At 41.0% G+C, this 16767-nt stretch overlaps 1 protein-coding gene across 2 annotated transcripts in view; it reads right to left on the reverse strand.

Moving 5' to 3' along the window:
• Nucleotides 1-16767, reverse strand: part of PEX1 (peroxisomal biogenesis factor 1) — an 81489-nt gene that overhangs the window by 63431 nt on the left and 1291 nt on the right. Inside the window, exons 2-3 of one of the 2 annotated variants that reach the window (XM_019959668.2) lie at nucleotides 10680-10823; nucleotides 8314-8397 (exon numbers count right to left, since the gene is read on the reverse strand). In XM_019959668.2, the coding sequence (XP_019815227.2) occupies nucleotides 8314-8397; nucleotides 10680-10823 (228 nt within the window). Of the gene's footprint in view, nucleotides 1-8313; nucleotides 8398-10679; nucleotides 10824-16767 lie in introns of those variants that run through there. The other variant, XM_070787474.1, reaches the window with a different exon arrangement.

Consider the following 16767-nt stretch of genomic DNA (forward strand, 5'->3'; position numbering starts at 1 on the left):
ACAAGTACAGTCAGAACACAATACAAAATCTATGGCCGGTAGCAAAGGCAGTTCTTAGAGGGAAGTTCATAACAATAAAGGTCTTCCTCAAAAAACAAGAAGAATCTCAAACAACCTAATCTACCACATAAAAGAATTAGAAAAAGAACAAACAAAACCTAAAGTTAGTAGAAGGAAGGAAGTAATAAAGAGCAGGGAGGACATAAATCAAGATTAAAAAAAAAATAGAAAAAAAATTATTAAAACCAAGAGCTTGGTCTTTGAAAGGGTAAACAACATTGACAAACCTCTGACCAGGCTCATTAAGAAAAGAGAAAGAACCTATATAAAGACAGTAAGAAATGAAGAAGGAGAAATCAACAAATCCTGCAGAAATACAGAAACCCATAAAAGAATACTGTGAACAATTAAATGCGGGGAACTCCCTGATGATCCGGTGGTTAGGACTTGCAGCTCCTCACTGCCATGGCCCAGGTTCAATCCCTGGCTGGGGAACTGAGATCCTGAAAGCTGCACAACATGTCCAAAATACAAAAACAAATTATATGCCAACAAATTTCACAACCTGGAAGAAATTGACAACTTTCTAGAAACATACAGCCCACTGAAATTGAATCAAGAAATAGATCAGTTGAACAGACCAATCACTGAAAGTGAAATAGAATCTGTAGTGATAAACCTCCCTACAAACAAAAGCTATGACAGACCTAGATGGCATATTAAAAAGCAGAGATAGCACTTTGCCAACAAAGGTCCATGTAGCTAACGCTATGGTTTTTCCAATTGTCATGTATGGATATGAGAAAAGTGAAAGTGAAAGTTGCTCAGTTGTGTCCAACTCTTTGAGACTCCATGGACTATGTACAGTCCATGGAATTCTCCAGGCCAGAATACTGGCACGGGTAGCCCTTCCCTTCTCCAGGGGGTCTTCCCAATGACTCTACCAGCTGAGCCACAAGGAAAGCCTAAGAATACTGGAGTGGGTACCCTATCCCTTCTCCAGTGGATCTTCCTGACCCAGGAATTGAACCAGGGTCTCCTGCATTGCAAGCAGATTCTTTACCAACTGAGCTATCAGGGAAGACCTATGGATATGAGAGTTGGACCATAAAGAAGGCTGAGCACCAAAGAATTGAGGCTTTTGAACTGTGGTGCTAGAGCAGACTCTTGAGAGTCTCTTGGACAGCAAGATCAAATCAGTCCATCCTAAAGGAAATCACCCCTGAATATTCACTGAAAGCACTGATGCTCTCTTCACATCTGGTCCCCTGATGTGAAGAGCCGACTCATTGGAAAAGACTCTGATACTGAGAAAGACTGAAGACAGGAGGAGAAGGAAGTGACAGAGGATGAGATGGTTGGATGCCATCACTGATTCAGTGGACATGAACTTAGGCAAACTCTGGGAGATGGTGAGGGACAGGGAAGCCTGGTGAGCTGCAGTCCATGGGGTCACAGAGAGTCGGACATGACTTAGCAACTGAACAAGAAAGAACAAACCAAAGTCCAGGACCAGCTGGCTTCACAGGTGAATTCTACAAACATACAAGAATAATTTATACTGGGCCTTTTCAAACTCTTCTAAAAGACGGAGAAGGAGGGTACACTCCAAAAGATATTCTACACAGCCACCATCATCCTGATACCAAAACCAGACAAAGATACATCAGAAAAGAAAGGCACAGGCCAGTATCTCTGCTGACCACAGATGCAAAAATTCTCAACAGAATATTAGCAAACTGAATCCAACAACACATAAGAGATCATACACCACTACTAACTGAGATGCATCCCAAATTCACAAGGATGGTTTAACACATGGAAATCAGTCAATGTAACACAGCACAGAAACAAAAGAAAAGTCAAAAGAACACATGATCATCTCAACAGACCCAGAAAAAGAATCTGACAAAGTTTAACACTCCTTCACAGATCACAGCCTTGTCATAGTGAAGGGACTTGAATAACTCAATGAAGTTAAGAGTCCTGCCATGCAGGGCCACCCAAGACAGATGGGTCACAGTGGAGAGTGCTGACAAAAAGTGGTCCAATGGAGAAGCGAATGGCAAACCACTGGAGTATTCTTGCTGTGAGACCCCCATGAACAGCATGAATAGGCAAAAAGACGTGACACAGTCTGGAAGGTGTCCAGTATGCTACTAGGCAAAGAGCAGAGGGCAATTATTAATAGCTCCAGAAAGAATGAAGCAGCTGGACCAAAGTGGAAACAACACTCCAGTTGTAGATGTGTCTCGTGGTGAAAGTAAAGTCCAATGCTTAAGGAGCGATACTGCATAGGATCTGGAGTGTTAGGTCCATGAAACAAGGTTAATTGCATATGGTCAAGCGGGAGATTGTAAGAGTGAACATCAACATTTTAGGAATCAGTGAATTAAAATGGATGGGAATGGGAGAATTTAATTCAGATGACCACTACATCTACTACTGTGGGCAAGAATCCCTTGGAAGAAATGAAGGAGCTGTCATAGTCAACAAGAGTCTGAAACATAGTACTTGGGTGTACTCTTAAAAATGACAGAATGATCTCAGTTCATTTCAAGGCAAACCATTCGACATTACAGTAATCCAAGTCTATGCCCCAACCACTGATACTAAAGAGGTTGAAGTTGACCAGTTCTGTGAAGACCTACAACATCTTCTAGAACACACACACACACACACACACACACACAAATGTTCTTTTCATCATAGGGGATTGGAATGCAAAAGTAGAAAGCCAAGAGATACCTGGAATAGCAGGCAACTTTGGCCTTGAAGTACAAAATGAAACAGGGCATATGCTAACAGAATTTCATCCAGAGAACATACTGGTCATAGCAAAGCCCCTCTTTCAACAACACAGAAAGACAGCTCTACACATGGACGTCACCAGACAGTCAATACCGAAATCAGATTGATTATATTCTTTTCAACTAAAAATGGGGAAGCTCTATACAGTCGGCAAAAACAAGACCTGGAGCTGACTGTGGCTCGGATCATCAACTTCTCATTGCATAAAAGTTCAGACTTAAATTGAATAAAGTAGGGAAAATGACTAGGCCATTCAGCTATGACCTAAATCAAATCCCTTATGGTTATACAGTGGAGGTCTTGAATAGATTCAAGTAATTAGATCTGGTAGACAGAGTGCCTGAAGAACTATGGATGGAGGTCTGTGACACTGTACACGACGCATGACCAAAATCATCCCAAAGAAAAAGAAATGCGAGAAGGCAAGGATGTTGTCTGAGGAGGCTTTATAAGAGTTGAGGAAAGAAGAGAAGCAAAAAGTAAAGGAGAAAGGGAAAGAGCCCCAACTGAATGCAGAGTTCCAGAAAATAGCCAAGAGAGATAAGAAGGCCTTCTTAAACCAACAGTGCAAAGAAATAGAGGAAAACAATAGAATGGAAAAGACTAGAGATCTCTTCAAGAAAACTGGAGATATCAAGGGAACATTTCCTGCAAGGATGGGCACAATAAAGGACAGAACGGGTAAGGACCTAACAGAAGCAGAAGAGATTAAGAGATTAAGACAAGGTGGCAAGAATACACAGAACAACAATACAAAAGAGTTTTTAATGACCCAGATAACCACGATGGTGTGATCACTCACCTAGAGTCTGATATCCTGGAGTGTGATGTCAAGTGGGCCTTAGGAAGCTTTACTAACAACAAAGCTAGGGGAGGTGATGGAATTCCAGCTGAGCTATTTCAAATCCTGAAAGGTGATGCTGTGAAAGTGCTGCACTCAGTATGCCAGCAAATTTGGAAAACTCAGCAGCGCCCATAGGACTGGAAAAGGTCAGTTTTCATTCCAATCCCAAAGAAAGACAATGCTGAAGAACGTTCAAATCATTGTACAATTGCACTCATCTCACATGCTGTTAAGGTTATGGTCACAATACTTCAAGCTTAGGCTTCAACAGTACGTGAACTGAGAACTTCCAGGTGTACAAGATGGGTTTAGAAAAGGCAGAGGGACCAGAGATCAAATTGCCAACATTTGTTGAATCATAGAGAAAGCAAGGGAATTCCAGAAAAACATCTACTTCTGCTTTATTAACTAGGGCTTCCCTGGTGACTCAGCTGGTAAAGAATCCACCTGCAATGCAGGAGACCTGGGTTCAATCCCTGGGTTGGGAAGATCCCCTAGAGAGGAGAACGGCTACCCACTCCAGTATTTTGGTCTGGAGAATTCCTTGGATTTGCAAAAAGTCAGACACACAGCTGAGCAACTTTCAGTTTTTTTCACTTTCATTAACTATGTTAAAGCCTTTGACTGTGTAGATCACAACAAACTGGAAAATTCTTAGAGATGGGAATACCAGACCACCTCACCTGCCTCCTGAGAAACCTTTAATGTAGGTCAAGAAGCAACAGTTAGAATTGGATGTGGAACAACAGAGTGGTTAAAAATTTGGAAAGGAGTATGACAAGGATGTATATTGTCACTCTGCCTATTTAACTTATATGCAGAGTGCTGCTGGCTGTGCTTAGTCACTCAGTTGTTTCCAACTCTTAGTGACCCCACGGACTGCAGCCCACCAGGCTCCTCTGTCTTGGGGATTCTCCAGGCAAGAATACTGGTGTGGGTTGCCATGCCCTCTTCAGGTGATCTTCCCAACCCAGGAATTGAACCCAGGTCTCTCACATTGCAAGCAGATTCTTTACTGACTGAGTCACCAGCCCAAGAATACTGAAGTAGGTAGCCTCTCTCTTTTCCAGGGGATCTTCCCAACCCAGGAATCAAACCAGGGTTTCCTACATTGCAGCTGAGCTACAAGCTCAACTACGAGGGAAGCCCTATATGCAGAGTACATCGTGCTAAATGTTGGACTGGATGAATCACAAGCTGGAATCAAGATTGCTGGAAGAAATATCAACAACCTCAGAGTATGTAGATGATATTCCTTTAATTGCAGAAAGTTAGGGTGAAAAAGCTGGCTTAAAACTCAACATTACAAAAACTTAAGGTCGTGACATCCAGTCCCATCAGTTCACGGCAAGCAGAAGGGGAAAAAGCAGAAGCAGTGACAGATTTTATTTTCTTGGGCTCCAAAATCACTGCAGATGGTGAGTGCAGCCATGAAATTAAAAGATGCTTGTTCTTGGGAAGGAAAGCTGTGACAAAACTAGACAGCAGAGTAAAAAGCAGTGACACCACTTTGCTGCAAAGGTCAGTATAGGCAAAACTATGGTTTTTCCAGTAGTCATGTATGGATGTGAGAGCTGGACCATAAAGAAGGCTGGGCACGAAAGAATTTATGCTTCTGAATTGGGGTGCTGGAGAAGACTCTTAAGACTACCCTTAAGACTACCAGAGATCAAACCAGTCAATCCTAAAAGAAATTAATCCTGAATATTCATTGGAAAGACCAATGCTGAACCTCCAATACTTTGGCCACCTGATGCGAAGAGCTGACTCACTGGAAAAGACCCTGATAGGAAAGATTAAAGCCAAAAGGAGAAGTAGGCAGCAGAGAATGAGATGGTTAGACAGCATCACTGACTTGGACAAGAATTTGAGCAAACTCCAGGAGATAGTGAAGGACAGGGAAGTCTGGTGTGCTACAGTCCACGGGGTTGCAAAGAGTCAGACCCGACTTCACGACTGAACAGCAACAACGTGATAAAAACTCTTTCAAAAGAGGGTACTGAGAGAACATATCTCAATATAATAAAAGCCTTTTACAACAAACCCACAGCCAATGTAACCCTGAACGGTAAAAAGCCAAAAGCATTCCTGCTAAAATCCAGAACAAAACAAGGATGCCTACTCATTGCTTTTCTTCACCATAATATTGGAAGTCCTAGCCACAGCACTCAGACAGAAAAAGAAATAAAAGGTATTCAGATTGGAAGGGAAGAGGTTGAATTGTCATTATATGCAAATGCATCCCTACTCAGTCACTCAGTTGTGTCCAGCTCTTTGTGACCCCAGGGACTGTAGCCCTCCAGGCTCCTCTGGTCATGGGATTCTCCAGGCAAGAATACAGGAGTGGGTTGCCATGTCCTCCTCCAGGGGATCTTCCTGACCCAGGGATCGAACCCTAGTCTCCTGTGTCTCCTGCACTGCAGGCGGATGCTTTATCACCAGGGAAGCCCATGTGCGGATGACATGATACTATATACAGAACACCCTAAGGTCTCCATACAAAAACTACTAGATCTAATGAATGAACTCAGCAAAGTAGCAGCATACAGGATTAACACTCAAAAATCAAGTTCTACCTTACTTAGTAATTTGGAATACGATAACATGGCAATGGATGAAGCATTACTTTGGAAATATGAAAAACTCAGCATTGTTATAGTTGTGGTCAAGAAATGAATAAATTAAAGATAAAAAAAAAATCAGTTGCATTTGTTTTATATTAACAGTGAAGTATCAGAAAGGAAATGTAAGAAAACAATACTTTTAAACTTGGACCAAAATAAAATACCTAGGAATAAACCTGACCAAGGAGGTGAAAGACTTAGACGCGGAGAACTATGAAGTATTAATATAGGAAATTAAAGAGAATTCAAAGATATGGAAAGACATCCCATGCTCTTGGACTGGAAGAATTAATATTGTTAAATGGCAATACCACCCAAAACAATCTACAAACTTCACGGAATCCGTACCAAATTACCCATGACATTTTTCACAGAACTGGAACAAATAATCCAAAAATTTATACGGAACCATAAAGACCCAGAAGTGCCACAGCAATCCTGAGGGAAAAAAACAAAGCAGAAGGCGTAAGCCTCCCAGATTTCAGACAATACTACCATAAACAAAACAATGCGTGTTGGTACAAAACCTGACATGTGGATCAGTGGAACAGAATGGACAGCCAAGATATAAACCCACACACCTATGGTCCATTAATCCATTCATCTTCAACAAGAATATAGGACAATCAAATGGGAGAAAGTCTCTTCAGCAAGTGGTGCTAGGACAGTTAGACAGCTGCATGTGAATCAGTGAAGTTAGAACACACCCTCACATCATGCACAGAGATAAACTCAAAATGGCTTAAATACCTAAACACAAAATATGACATCATGAAACTCCTAGAAGAGAATACAAGCAAAGCATTCTCTAACATAAACTGTGCCAATGTTTTATTAGATCAGTCTCCCAAGGCAATAGAAATAAAAACAAAATAAACAAATGGGACCTAATCAAACTTACAAACTTTTGCACAGGGAAAAAAAAAAAAGGATAAAAAGACAACCTAAGGAATGGGAGAAAATATTTGCAAAATGATATAACTGACAAGGGCTTAATCTCAAAAATATATAAACTGCTCATATAATTCAAGAAAACAGCCAATCAAAAAAAAAAAGCAGAAGACCTAAGTAGACATTTCTCCAAAAAAGACATACAGATGGCCAGTAGGTACACGAAAAGATGTTCAACATTACTAATTATTAGAGAAACCAAAACCAAAACTACAATGAGGTATCACTTCACCCCAGTCAGAATGGCCATCATTAAAAAGTCTACAAGTAACAAGCACTGGAGAGGGTGTGGAGAAAAGGAAACCGCCCTACACTGTTGGGAGGAACCTAAGTTGGTGCAGTCAACAAGACAGTATGGAGTTTCCCCAGAAATCTAGAAATAGAACTACTATATGATCCAGCAATCCCACTCCTGGGTATATATCCAGACAAAACTATAATCCAAAAAGATACACGCACCCCTATGTTCAGAGCAGCACCGTTCACAACGGCCAAGACATGGAGACAAGCTGAACACCCATCAACTGATGGACGGATAAAGATGCGGTGTGCATATACAGCAGGATACTTTCATTCTTTTGTAAAAAAGAACAAAACAATGCCATGTGCAGCAACATGGATGCAACTAGCTATGGGATACGAAGTGAAGTAAATCGGGAAGAGAAAGACAAACACCATACGATATCATTTACACGTGGAATCTAAAATATGGCACAAAATGAACATATGTACTAAACAAAAACAGACTCACAGACAGAAAAGACCTGTGGTTGCTCAAGGGGCAGCGGAGGGCAAGGGAAGGACTGGGGATCTGGGACTAACAGATGCAAATTACGTACAGTATGGATAAACAGCAAGGCCCTACTGTTCGGCACGGGGGACTGTATCCAATCTCCTAGGGGTAAATCATAAGGGACGGGAACAAAAAGAAATGTATACATGTGCATCACTGAGTTACTTTGCTGCACAGCAGAAATTAGCACAGCACTGTAAATAACTATACTCCAAAAAAACATACAAGACACTGATATTTTGAAGCAGTTTGACCTTAAACTTGGATAGTGCTCATTTTGTTTTCTTTACCAGTATCTCCCAATCATCTGCTGACAGGGGTTCCACCTCAACTTGCTGACAAGACACCACATGGGAACAAGGCTTGAGAAACACCTGGAAAAAAATTAAAGGATAAAACTACCATTAAAAGACTTTTTAATATCCCTGGAAAATAGGAACTTCTCTCTTTTAGCTCTGTAGTCACGTGTGTGTGTAGTCCTTTATTTGACAAATATTTATCAAGCTCTTCTTAGGTAGGTGCTGATATACTCAGCATTTTAGAAAAAAAAATTCACAACTATAAAATAAAGGGAAATACATCCTAGCACAATACACGTTTTAAAAAATAATATAAACATAACCATTTAAAGAAAAAAATTTAAGTTAAAAAATAGAAGAAAAACAATGATGTCATCAAGTCAAGGCTTGATCTAGTATATAAATACTATTGTTTCTAGATGTTCCACAACAAACTTCAAGCCATGGTGCTTCTGGAAAAGTTAGTCACACACTGAAATAGAGATCAGAACCAATCATTTAGAATTATTCAAAAGTATAATCATTCACAGCTAAAATATAGTGAAATAAATACTCTGTCACTCCAGTCTACAGAGACACAGGAAGGTTAGTGTCTCTCAGGAATCTGGAATCCACTCACTTTCTTTCCACTTCTATGGGCATTTCTGGGGATTAGAGGAGTAAGAGCCCCCGAGGAGTAAATGCTCCCTCTCGCTTTTGTGGGTTGGAGCAGAATTTCCCCGAGCGTCTTGCCCGCTCCCCAGTTGTTCCCCTCGGCGCCTCCCACAAACACTACTCGAAAGGCGGGACTCTGAGGAGGCATAAAGCGAGAAGCTGGTGTCCGGTCAAGCCAGTCCACTTCCTGCCCCCATCAATGACGGGGGCACAGCGCCTTAGTGGAGCCGCTGCAGTCCATACAGAGAACGTGCAGCAAATTAGACAGCAAATTCACTTTAGAGCAGATGGGAATTAAAAACAAGCAGGCCTGTTCAGGGTTCGGATATTTCCCAAAGAGAAGTGCCATGTACACAGAGAGCAGAATTATGTTAGTTATTTCCATAACTTGCTATGGAAACCTGGGCAAAACAGTCCATTTCCCTAGGTTTGTAGAACAAGGCAGCAAAGTCAGTGATTTGTAAGGCTACTCTGGTGCTAAAGTTTTAAGATTCCAGCAAAAATTTAAGGTAAGCAAGAGACTACTGCTAGGCCAATGGATTTCTCATCAGTGGCTTATTCTCATTATCAGAAATGCACGTGAACAAAACTAACCTGTGTTCAAAATAAGTTAAAACTTATTTTGAGAAACTGGTGTGTGCATGCTAAGTCGCTTCAGTCATGTCCGACTCCGTGCGACCCTATGGACAGTATAGCCGCTAGGCTCCTCTGTCCACGGGATTTTCCAGTCAAGAATACTGGAGTGGGGTGCCATGCCCTCCTCTAGGGGATCTTCTGGGCCCACGGACTGAACCGGAGTCTCCTGCATTGGCAGGTGGGTTCTTTACCACTAGCGCCACCTGGGAAGCCTCATGAGAAACTGGTAATAGAAAGCAATTTAGCCCCATCTATCAAATTTGTATATGTGTGGCACCCTAGACTTGGCGATTCAGTTTTGAACATCTATTTCATTTCTGGGAATTCCCTGGCAGTCCAGTGGTTAGGGCTCCATGCTTGCACTGCAGGTGCCACACATCTGACCCCTGGTAGAGAAACTAAGGTCCCACGTGCTCCACTGTGGCCCCCCCACCAGAAAAAAAGTTTTTCATTTCATACATATACAGAGATGCTCAATGCATATTATCTTAACATATGGAAAGGATCTCTGATACAGTTTGTGGGGGGAAAATTGCAGAAAATATGTATGATCTCCTTCTTTAACTCCTAACGGTCTAGTGAGACCCCACAGTACACACTCATTCCGAGGCTGGGGTTAGAGAAAGGGAAAAACATTTTTTACTTTCGATTGTAAAATATTTGTACTGAATATGTGTTACTTCTGCAGTTTAAAATATTTAAAAACATAAACTGGTGAATATGATAAAGTAGAGACAGACATGAGTCCTTAAACTTTGGAGTTTACAATTTAAGCATAGTAAGTAAAACTGAATAATTCATAAAGAATAACTGAACAAATTCAGGAACCTGGAAACTGAGTACAATAAAAGGTAGACTAGAAAATCAGCTAGTGAGCATGGGAGACTATTAGATGCTGACTTAACAGAGCACGTGACAGGTAGTATGCATAACTTGGATACCTTATGCTGGTTGCAGTAGCTCACAAGTTAGGTGTCATCTTACCTCCCTAAGACATACATCTGAACTTTTACTTCTTTTGCTATATAACATTTTAAACAGTCACTGTCATCACAGTTTGTGCTTACCTGTGCCCCATTTGAGAGTCCAAGTTTCTGACCAACTTGTCTGTTAATTTCAGCCACATTTTCACCTTCATCACTAAAATGTCTGCCTTCCACCCAGCTCAAGAATGCAGGCTGGTGACCCCAGGCTACTTCTATAGCTTGATTCTATTTATTCAAGAAAAAAGAAATGGGGGAGAAAGGTTTTGAAAGTTTTTATACGCTTCTCTGGATTCACAGAAAAGATAAACTACAACTGCAATGCACATGTACAAAAAGAGTTCTATAGATAGTTGATAGCTCTCTGTGACCACCTTCATCACAGCATTTAAAGCTGTAATCATTTCCAGTTCCTAACGTGACGACACTATGGGTGAAACCAATACCTGTATATCCTTAATGGCAGGATAAACTGATTCAGCCACTCCAGAGTTCACAGCGGCAACAGCAGCAGGGAGCCAGTAAACTGAGATAGCCTTTGACTTATTTAGGATTAATGAGTCAAAGAAAAAACCACACCAGAACATATCCCTGCAGTATTTTCTATAATTATGAAAACTCAGGGCTATCTTTGTATGTCTAGAAATATGGAAATAAGCTATAAATTTACTACTTTAGTAAAGAATAGGTAAATAAGTAGAAACACGTAATCAATAAAAAGCATTAGCATTTATTTATTAGATGAGTAATAAAAGCACATGGTAAAAGCACAGAAAGTATAAAGACATAAAATGTGAGGGCTGGTTCCTGTTCCTGAGATTACTGTTAATAGCTTCTTTTATGCATTGTAGAAATTTTATATTATTCAGCTTAAGTAATTTTAAGCCTTGAACTATGGAAACATATGTATAAGTCAAAAAAGCAAAGTATAAAATTTATTCTCATTAATAGCAATTATATAAGTCATTAATAGCAATTATATAAGTTATTAATAGCAATTACATAAAATATGTAAGTGTATGTCTAAGGATTAAAAGCCATTTTCTATGATTAAAAAAATTACAAACTTATTACAGAAATATTAGAAAGTACATAAACCTTGGAAAATATATAAAAGGAATTACTGATCTTCCCATGTGAATTATCAACCATGTGATATAATTTGGTCTTTCCTGGCTAACCCTTTTCTCTACGCACAAGTTAACTGTTGTATTACAGTTATGATTTAGTCTCCTTTTCCCCCACTTATACTTGTTATTCTAAGTATTTTCACATACAGATCATTTTTAATAAAAAGTAAGGGCTTCACTAACAGCCATTAACACTCAACATCTCAGGAAGTTTTAGTACTGTTGTGCTGTGCTAAGTCGCTTCAGTCGTGTCCAAATCTTCGCAACCCCACAGACTGTAGCCTGCCAGGCTCTTCTGTCCATGGAATTTTCCAGGCAAGAATACTGGAGTGGCCATGCCTTCCTCCAGGGTATCTTCCCGACCCAGGGATCAAACCTTTGTCTCTTACATCTCCTACATTGGCAAGTGGGTTCTTTACCACTACTGCCACCTATTAAATTCACTTAAATCAAAATAAATTTATTAAGTTTAAATTATTAAATTCATTTATTTACATCAAATTTTACTATCTCAAAACTAGCTATGGACTGCTTATTGTATTTCTTTTAGTAGGAGAAATTTCAAAGAATGTTGGGGCCACTTCCAAGACAATATAAGGTACTTTAAATTTATTAAAACTTTGTTTTTAAGAAATCATCGTTTATCACTTAGTTGTGTAATTTTTCTCGCAATTCTCCACAGGAGAGTCCAACCTGTCTGGCTGACAAAATCTTTCCACTGAGAACAGTGTGATATGGCAGAAAGAGCCCCAGATCTGGAGTCAAGTCTTCAGTTACTGAGTCAGCTGTTACTACATGAGCTGAGAGGATGAGAGTCTGGGATATCAGAGTCAGTGACTTTTAATCCAGATCAATTCTCCTACTTCATATGAAGAAACTTTTAAAATCACAGACGTTAAATAAGGAAACATGCCCTGCAATATTGGAAAAAACAACAACAACAACAACTCACCAACTCCCTGGAAAAGGGAAAAATCAACTTTGTGAAATATGAAAAATACTTCACTTATTCCTTTGGTCAAAAGGTAGTCACCAGGGACTTACCTGGTAGTCCAGTGGTTAAGAATCTGCCTTGCAATGCAGGGGACATGGGTTTGATCCCTGGTTAGGGAACCAAGACGCCAACTAAGCCCGCAGCCCCAACTACTGAGCCCTTGTGCTCTGAGCCGACACATCACAACTAGAGAGTCAGTGCACCACCGTGAAGATCCTGCGTGACCCAAGCAAGACCCACGTGCCACCACTGAGACCCGATGCCGCCAAATCAATACATATATATATATTTTTTTAAAGTGGTAAGCAGACCCATATGTTCAGCTGCATTTAGTAAACTTTGCAGACTAATGTTCTGAGTCCATTTTTATGTCAAAAATCTTTCACTTGGACCACAGAGCCCCTGGGCACTCAGGAAGAGAGAAGAAAAGGACACACTGTAGAGAAAGGAGCCCCTTTTCCAAGAGTTCAATCAAATTAACAAATGACCGACCATCCGCTGTTCCTGCCGCTAAGTCGCTTCAGTTGTGTCCGACTCTGTGCGACCCCAAAGACAGCAGCCCACCAGGCTCCCCTGTCCCTGGGATTCTCCAGGCAAGAATACTGGAGTGAGTTGCCATTTCCTTCTCCAATGCATGAAAGTGAAAAGTGAAAATGAAGTCGCTCAGTCGTGTCCGACTTAGCGACCCCATGGACTGCAGCCTACCAGGCTCCTCCGTCCCTGGGATTTTCCAAGCAAGAGTATTGGAGTGGAGTGCCATCGCCTTCTCTGGACTGACCATCTAGTTTTGCCCAAACCCATGGTATCAGTATCACTTGAAGGGAACTGCTGGGTAAAACCACAGGCTGCAATGCCTTAGTTCAGCCAGGTCCCAGGCCTGGCTCATCTCTGGCTAACACAAAGGAAATGCAAAACTGTACCTGGTTATTTTTGGAGGGCTATTTACGTTCATTTGGTTGCACTCAGTGTGGATTTGAATCCACTCCCCTGCTTCAGCAGTGCAGACAAAGTAACTGAGTTCCAGTAGTGGTTCTCAGCTGAGGGTATCTGAGCCCCAGGAGACATTCAGCTATGTCTTGAGACACTCTGGGTCACGACGGGGAGGAGGGGTGTTGCTGGCTCTAGTTGGGCAGAGGCCAAGTTGCTGTTAAATAATATTCTACACTACACTACCCAGGACAGAGCCCCACAACAACAAATTTTCCAGCCCAAAATGTCAATAGTGCCAAGGTTAAGAAATCCTGAGTTAAAGCATACTCTGGGTACCGAGTCTTGAAACACGGACTTGGACAATAAGATAATATTTGAAACACAGAACAGAGTATAACAAGTGAGCTGTTACCACACAAACACAGCAGTGAAGTTCTGAAAAGGAGACAAATATGGGCAGGAGAGAATCTGAAACTACATGGGGGAGGTAGGATTATGCTGTTTTTAGTAGCGTCAGATGCAGAAAAATGTTTTCGGGAAGGATAGCTTGAGGAAGAGTACAGAGGTGGGAAGGAGCTGGGTTATGGAGGAAACAGTGAGAAGGTGAGCATGGGAGAGGTAGGTGAGTTATTGTTGTTCAGTCGCTCAGTCGTGTCCAACTCTGTTGAGACCCCATGGATGGAATCTGCCAGGGTCCTCTGTCCATGGGATGTTCCAGGCAAGAATACTGGAGTGGGTTGTCATTTCCTTCTCCAGGGGATCTTTCTGACCCAGGGATTGAACCCACGTCTCCTGAACTGGCAGGCAGATTCTTTACCACTGAGCCACCTGGGAAGCCAGGTGAGTTTTAGACGAGGGCAAATTAACTGCATGGAAATGTACTGGCTGATTTCCTTACACATTAAAGCACAGACATGACCTAGATATAGATAGTCTCTTTGACTGTGAACATTGTATGATTCTGGAGTAGTGGGTCTTGACTCGGTGCATCCAAGAAGCCTTAAGATACTTTTTTAATAAAACTACAGATGCCTGAAGTCCACTCACCCCAAGATTCAGATTCAGCAGTCCATCAAAACACCAAAATGTCTATTTTTAAAGCGTTTAGCAACACAGTAAATACAATTACCACTGCTGCATTAATACATGAAAGTGGTTGGAAGTAAACGCTGAGTTCTCATCACAAAGGAAAACATTTTTTTTCCTTTTTATAATTTTGTATCTATAGGAGATGACGGATGTTCACTAAATATTTTGATAATCATTTCATGATGCAAGTCAAATCATTACGTGCTGTACACTTTAAACTGACACAGGGAGACTTCCCCGGTGGTCAGGTGGCTAAGACCCTGCACGCCAATACAGGGGCCCGGGTCTGATTCCTGGTTGGGGAACAAGATCCTGCAAGACGCAACAAAGATCAAAGGTCATGAGAGCAGCAACTAAAGACCCAGCAGGACCAAATAAAGAAATAAATATTAGGAAAGAAACGTACACAGAGCTGTATGTCAATTATATCTCAATAAAACTGAAAGAGGGAAAAAAAAAAGGTAAGTCTGATACAGTTCAGAAAATCATTCTAACTTTTTTTCCTTTACAGTATCATCTGTATTATGTATTCAATGCTTCAGCTGATGTAAAATAATTCAACTTATTAACTCCTAATTCATGCCTTTCTGCCTTAATAATTACTCATGGGGGCTTCCGTGGTGGTCCAGTAGTTAAGACTCCACCTGCCAATGCAGGGGACACGGGCTCCCTCCCTGGTCTGGGTAGACCCAGGTGCTATGGGGCAGCTAGGCCCACGCGCCCCGGAGCCTGTGCTCCACGGGAGAGGAGAGAAGCCACCTAGATGCCAAGTCCTCGAACCACATAGAGTAGCCCTTGCACGCCACAACTAGAGAAAGCCCACGGGCAGCAATGAAGTCCCAGCACAGCCAAAAATAAATAAACAATGTAAAAATTATGCTTTCTAACTCAATAATTTCTGAAAGCCTATTTTAACCAGAAAATAAAACAATGTTTTATTATATATTACACAAAGATATGTTACTTTTAACTTTTTCTTAAAATATAATTATAGTATCATTTTTAATGTCTAAAAATTGAATATAAACGTTCAACCAGTGAACAATTAAATTATGGCAAACTTATGACAGAACACTAATCAACCTAAAATTAATCAATGTCCCTTGTGGTTCAGCTGGTAAAGAATCCGCCTGCAATGCAGGAGACTGGGTTTGATCCCTGGGTTGGGAAGATCCCCTGGAGAAGGGATGGGCTACCCCACTCCAGTATTCTGGCCTGGAGAATTCCATGGACTCCATAATCCATGGGGTGGCAAAGAGTTGGACACAACTGAGCAACTTTAAAAAAAAAAAAATGACAATTACCTTTTAATAAAATAAAACACTCATAAGACTGTAAGAAAACATCAGTATACAAAACTACCAGTGTGTGCAGGCCTTGATTTCTGTTAAAAATAGAGATCTGAAATAAAACAAAGATTTGAAACAAAACTGGAAGATTTGATCCAAACTGTTAACGTTTGTTATCTCTAGGTTTGGGAGTTATGGGTACCTTTTATTCTCGTTTATAGTTTTCCATGCTTCCCAAATTTTCTACATAACATGTATTACTTTTATAATTAGGGAGAAGAGTTGGCCTAGTCTTCTGACACAGGCTAGACAGAAACAACAGTTTGTTCCAAGGCTAAGGGAGTTTAAGTTTCAAAAAAATATCCATGAATTAATTCTTGCAAATACTTATCAAAGGCTTAAAATTTAAAACAAAGATGAAGACCGTTAAACCTCATACAGCACCTACATTCTAGGAGCAAATTAGTTACTATAAGGAAGCACTCCTATAAACTCACCAGGTGAGGAGTGTTTCCAATAAACTCCTGAGGTGATGATTTAAATTTCCATCAGAGCTGACTGAGAGCACGGGGGCGGCAGGATCTACCTAGGGCTTGGTGACAAAACTAACTTATCTCCTGCCATGAGGGATAGCTCATTAGAGCCTAGAGACTGTCTGCTGCTCAGATGCTCAGTGACTCTTTGCCACTCCACCGACTGTAGCCCGCCAGGTTCCTCTGTTCCTGGAATTCTCCAGGCAA

The sequence above is a fragment of the Bos indicus genome, chromosome 4 (genome assembly GCF_029378745.1).
Source record: "Bos indicus isolate NIAB-ARS_2022 breed Sahiwal x Tharparkar chromosome 4, NIAB-ARS_B.indTharparkar_mat_pri_1.0, whole genome shotgun sequence".
Classification (NCBI taxonomy): Eukaryota; Metazoa; Chordata; class Mammalia; order Artiodactyla; family Bovidae; genus Bos; species Bos indicus.